We start from the raw sequence: 6037 nt of genomic DNA, 5'->3' as shown, positions 1-6037 counted from the left end.
TCAACAACTTGTTGGGGGAGTGTGTCTGGATATCGTTGTTCATTTGTGGAGTCAGAGGTAACTAATGTTGGAACAGAAAAGGGCCTTCCTTAAACTGTTTTCCCATAAAATTATCCAAAATGTCTTTTAGTAAGATGATGAATTGAGATTACAAAGGAACCAGTGGCTCCAGCTTTCTCATAATTATTCAATTGTTTATTAAAGCCTATGTGTCCTTCAGATTGATGTATATTTAAAATAAGATGAGATTTTTTTTTCACTAAGGATGCAGGCATTAAAACTGAATAAATGTGAAATGTAAGGATATACACAGTAGTCCAAAACCAGAATGTTGACATCCACGGTTGGGAAGCTATTACGGGACACTGTAGGTTTTAAAGGGTAAGGAGGGTGGTTGCTAGTGTTGACCCCCAGCCGGCCACATGCATGTCACAAATGTTTGATTGGCACACACTCCCTGAGAGGAGGAGTTAGCAGGATTTCTCTTTTAGCTTGGTTGACTGCCGGTCTCTCTCTCCTGCTCTGGAGGCACAAGTTGCTTCTTCCCTAGCCTCAACATCATTCTTCAGGTACGTGGGATTTATCTCAAGCAATAATAGTAAAAGTTTCACAATATAAGGTTGAACTTTTTCCTCTCTTATTTGGGCTTTGGACATTGGACAAATTGCTTGAAGTTGCAAGAAGTTGTGGAATATTGCTGTAATGACAGATGATTATGGTGTGAAGTCATTCAATTTAAGGTACAACTAAAATAAATCATCTGTATTTTGGATCTCTTAATTGAACCAAAATAGTCATGGGCGCATGAGGCCTGGTGTTAGTGCCTCAACATCTATAAAAGGCACATGGGGGTGAGCCGTTCCAGTGTTGCTATTTTTGGACAAACCGCTGATAAAATGTGACAGATGCAACGAGGGCTGTGTTGACGCACTCACTAGCTCTGGCATCACCTGGCACAACGCATGCTTGAAAGGCATCAGTGGCTTGCTCGTGCCTAAAGATACATTTTTCGAGGAACATCTTAGGTATTTCAACATGATAGGATGTTGGATCATTGTTGGCTTTTTGGCCCGTCAAATTGAAATAATGTATAGTTTTGTTTGTTTTCCCCCAAAAGGTCTGGGTTGTTCTCTTCTGCCTCAGCCATGGCACCGAAAAAGAACAGGACGACCAAGAAGAGCAAAGGAGACATCAATGAGATAACCATCATGGTTGAGGACAGCCCAGTCAACAAGATCAACGGGCTGAACACACTGTTAGAAGGAGGAAATGGCTTCAGCTGCATTTCCACCGAGGTTACGGATTCCGTCTATGCCCCCAACCTCCTGGAGGGTCTGAGCACCATGCGGCATGAGAGCTTCCTGTGCGATCTCACCGTGTCCACCAAGTCTAAGTCCTTTGACGTCCACAAGGTCGTCATGGCCTCATGCAGCGACTACATTCGCAACATCTTGAAAAAAGATTCCGCGCTGCAGAAAATCGACTTGACTGACCTCTCCCCTGTCGGCCTGGCTACAACGATCACATACGCATACTCGGGAAAGCTCACCTTGTCGCTCTACAGCATCGGCAGCACCATCGCGGCGGCCATGCTCTTGCAGATCGGCACCTTAGTGAAGATGTGCAGCGACTTCCTCATGCAGGAGCTCACTGTGGAGAACTGCATGTACGTGGCCAACATCGCAGATGCCTACAATCTTAAAGAAGCCAAGGAGGCGTCGCAGAAGTACATGCGGGAAAACTTTATAGAGTTCTCCGAGATGGAGCAGTTCCTAAAGCTCACCTATGAGCAGATCAGCGACTTCCTCACAGACGATTCCCTGCGTCTTCCATCGGAGGTTACCGCTTTCCAGATCGCCATGAAGTGGTTGGACTTTGACGACAAGAGGTTGAAGTACGCCGCCGATCTCCTGACTCACATCCGCTTTGGCACCATCTCTGCGCAAGATCTTGTAAACCACATCCAGAGCGTGCCAAGGATGATGCAAGACCCCGAGTGCCACCGTCTTCTGGTGGATGCCATGAACTACCACCTGCTGCCATACCAACAGAATATCCTCCAGTCCAGAAGGACAAAGGTGCGCGGTGGCCTCAAGGTGATACTGACCGTTGGAGGACGGCCCGCCTTGACGGAGAAGTCTCTTAGCAAGGAGGTTCTCTACAGAGATGTCGATAACGTGTGGAATCGCTTGACAGAAATGCCGGCCAAGAGCTTTAATCAGTGTGTGGCGGTCTTGGATGGCTTCCTGTATGTGGCTGGAGGCGAGGACCAGAATGATGCGAGGAACCAGGCCAAGCATGCCGTCAGCAACTTCTGCAGGTACAAATCTTTTCATTAGTGTGTTGCAGTTTTAAGGGGAAAATGACCACATTTCAATAAAGGAGAATCGCTTTATGAATGTTCTGAACGCCTGTTTATATGCCAGTGTTCTGTTGAACATAACCATAGCCAAGGTGTGCCTGGATGTAGAATAACTCACATTTCAGTAACCGTTTATATTAGTTTAATATTCACTGATATGAGACAATTGCAACTGATCAGCAGCGCCTCTGCTGGTTGCAGCCAAGTACTGCACCGTATAGAGTAAATATTAACCCCCTTTGCCTTCTTCAGGTATGACCCCCGCTTTAACACTTGGATCCACCTGAATAACATGATCCAAAGACGCACCCACTTCAGCCTCAGCACCTTCAACGGTCTACTCTTCGCCATCGGAGGCCGTAACACCGACGGTGTTCAGGCTTCGGTGGAGTGCTACGTGCCATCGTCCAACCAGTGGCAAATGAAATCGCCAATGGAGGTGCCCCGCTGCTGTCACGCCAGCTCGGTCATTGACGGCAAGATCCTGGTTTCGGGAGGCTACATCAACAACGCCTACTCCAGAGCCGTGTGTTCGTACGACCCGTCCACCGACAGCTGGCAGGATAAAAGCAGCCTGAGCTCGCCTCGAGGTTGGCACTGTGCCGCCACAGTGGGCGACCGCGCCTATGTCATCGGTGGCAGCCAGCTGGGAGGTCGCGGAGAGAGGGTGGACGTCCTGGCAGTGGAATCCTTCAACCCTCATTCGGGGCAGTGGAGCTACTGCACTCCCCTTCACACGGGCGTAAGCACGGCCGGTATTTCCATTTTGAACAACAAGATATATCTCCTCGGGGGCTGGAACGAGGGCGAGAAGAAGTACAAGAAGTGCATCCAGGTTTACAACCCTGACCTCAATGAATGGACTGACGATGATGAGTTGCCAGAAGCGACAGTGGGCATTTCCTGCTGCGTTGTCATCATACCCACAAGGAAAACAACACGAGAGTCAAGAGCCAGCTCTGTTTCCTCTGCACCAGTCAGTATATAGGCATTAGATAGCCAGGTACTTTACCTGCTTGTATAGGACTCTAAATGTCTGTTGCATTAATATCTCTCTGTGGTTCTGTCAAGTGGCGGAAAAGCATCTTCAACTGGGTCTTTTATTTATGTTAATGAGACAGACAAACTTTTCATAGTCATCCGTTACAACAATCAGGTTAATATTAGAAAAGTGTTTCTCTATGGGGCCAATTTAGATGTTAGTAATTCCATACATCCATTTTCTATACCACTTATCCTCAACAGCTGTTCCGGGTAAGCTGGAGTCTATCCCAGCTGACTTCGGGCAAGACGCGGGGTACACCTTAGAATTGGCAGATATAGACAAACAACCATACCCATACCCATTGATAAACCAGAGTCTGCAATTAACCTAACATGCATGTTTTTTTGCAAAACCCAGAGACGCACGGGCTGAACATGCAAACTCCACACAGAGATGTCCAAACGGAGATTTGAACCGATATCTCCTGACTCTCTGGCCTACATCTAACCACTAAGACACCATGCAGCCATATCAGTATTTCATTAGCCCTTATTCTGAACAGTCCATCTTTACCTATTGTACCTAAAATGTAAAGATGCTACAGAAGAAGGGCTAATGTTAGTATTTCATTAGTCCTTATTCTGTTGCATCTTGAAATAAAAGGTAAAGATGGGCAATTCAAAGTATGACGCAGACGACAGGGGAGGGGCAGCAGCTTGAGAAAAAAAGCTATTTTTAAAGGCAAAATAAATTGATTTTAATCTGGAATGAACATAAAAATCCACATAATATGCTTCTGAAAATGTTTGGAGGAGTATCCCTGCACATATTATATTCTCGAGGAGAGTGTCTAACTGTACAAAACCTTTTTTTTACATGACATACGTTAAAAAATCTTGCTACTAAAAGGATCTGCAAAGCTTTTTAGAAACATGGTTCCTTCATTATGTAATGACATAAACCGTAAACAAGTTCATGATGAACACTTTGCCAAGAAAATGTGTAACTACATATACCTACAATAAATTAACACATTTTATGTGGGCCAATAAAAATGAAATGTTGACCCATTTTGGGTCTTGAGACCCTGAGTTTGAGAAACCCTGATTTATGGTGATTACAGAGCTCAGATACTTAAGGAGGCAAAACGCTGGAATAAATGGGGCAACACCTGCCAGGAGTAGGTGTTGTAAATTGTCGTCATCAACAGCATCGGTGAGTAGAAGAAATGTTGCAAGGATGGGGATGATGAATGTGTTTAGAAAACTATTTTGTAAAAAAAAAAAAATGATATTGTAACAGGAGATGATGTTTCTGCCTGGGTTGTCTTGGAAATAATAATTTTCATGGTTGCTCATGATTTTTTTTTTTTTTCTAAATTAAAGAAGTTACATAACACAAGGAGTTCTGCTGTTGTCGTTTATCTAAAATGGTTGCATATTGTATGATCCAGTGAACCAGCTTAAGCACTAACCTACTTTTACAGTTTAAATTGTAATATTTATTTATTTATTTGTTCATTGTATTAATTTATTCCTAACAGTCAATTGTTTTCATTTTGTAGCATGTCTATTGGCTACACTACTTCCAGTAGGCTATACTGTATGTACAGTATGTTGTTGTTGTTGTTTTTTGTCCAATCATATTGCAGCGTCTATGTGTTTCCATGCCAATCTTAACAAATTAGATTTCAGATTCGTTCCTCAAGTCCTGCACAATAATGTAAGTGTTACCCGGACTTCAAAATATTAGTTTTAACACTATTATTTCCTTGAAGAAAGGTTCAAATATGAAAAAAACATCAAAAGGGGAAAACAGCCATTAAAATCCCTCATTTGCTTAATTTTATTTGAAACAAGCAAATGTAGTTAAATTAGGTGAATTATGACAGTTAATTTAAAAAAATAATATTTTAAGTAAACCATATTTACTTATGTTAAATATGCGCATATGTGTTGTGTTGAGTTGAGTTGAGTTTGACTTTATATCGAACATGCATGCATACAACATGATACATCACAATTTCCAGAGTCTCTATTCAACATGTTCAAAAAGGAGTAGAAACAAGCAGAGCTTATTTAATCCTACCCCTTTTCCTTTACATAGCAGTTGCTAAAACTTTTGTTCACTTTCTGTTGTCAGTTAATTCACAATATACTCCATAAATAATAACAATAAAAATAAATCAATCAATAAACAATACTTGGTGAAGTAAGTTATACTTCATATGGTGAGATGAGTACGATTATCTTGAAAATGAGTGGATGGATGAGATAAATTCAGAATGTTTATCATGGTTCTTCTTCTTTGTACTTTGTAAACACTTAAAGTTTGAAGAGTTTCTTGAAGTGGATTATATTAGTACATTATTTGATTAATTTAATTCCACATACTGATATACTGAAGGTCTTAAGTGTTGTACGTGCGTACAAATGATTCAAATTACATTTTTCTCTAATGTGTTTATCTCATGTACTATTAACAACAACAAAACTGTTATCAAGTCCATCCATCCATCCATTTTCTACCGCTTGTATCAAGTCATGTAATAATAATGTACAGCATTTACCTTGGAAAGAGGACTTCAATGGTACACCATCAGCAGCTTTTCCAAATTTTCATGGATAAATGTCCGCCGTTTGGACATTATTGGTATTAAACTAATTCTGCTTCAGTATGGTGCGGACTAG

The 6037-nt window shown here is 42.0% G+C and overlaps 1 protein-coding gene across 1 annotated transcript; it reads left to right on the top strand.

The window, feature by feature from the left end:
- Positions 1-461: 461 nt before the first annotated feature.
- On the top strand, positions 462-4704 carry klhl31 (kelch-like family member 31). The gene is made up of 3 exons (XM_061960240.1): positions 462-569; positions 1118-2320; positions 2615-4704. The coding sequence occupies exons 2-3, from the start codon at positions 1146-1148 to the stop codon at positions 3348-3350; spliced, it is 1911 nt and encodes a 636-aa protein (XP_061816224.1). The 5' UTR covers positions 462-569; positions 1118-1145; the 3' UTR covers positions 3351-4704.
- The last annotated feature ends 1333 nt before the right edge of the window (positions 4705-6037 follow it).

The sequence above is a fragment of the Nerophis lumbriciformis genome, linkage group LG02 (assembly GCF_033978685.3).
Source record: "Nerophis lumbriciformis linkage group LG02, RoL_Nlum_v2.1, whole genome shotgun sequence".
NCBI lineage: Eukaryota > Metazoa > Chordata > Actinopteri > Syngnathiformes > Syngnathidae > Nerophis > Nerophis lumbriciformis.
Note: the sequence above shows the minus strand (reverse complement) of the source record. Positions and strands in the feature narration are given on the sequence as shown.

Bases quoted from the DNA above. Each gene is read 5' to 3' on its own strand.
- klhl31 (XM_061960240.1), top strand. From the start codon at position 1,146: ATGGCACCGAAAAAGAACAGGACGACCAAGAAGAGCAAAGGAGACATC. The intron at 2,321-2,614 runs GTACAAATCTTT...TGCCTTCTTCAG, and splicing joins GCCGTCAGCAACTTCTGCAG to GTATGACCCCCGCTTTAACA.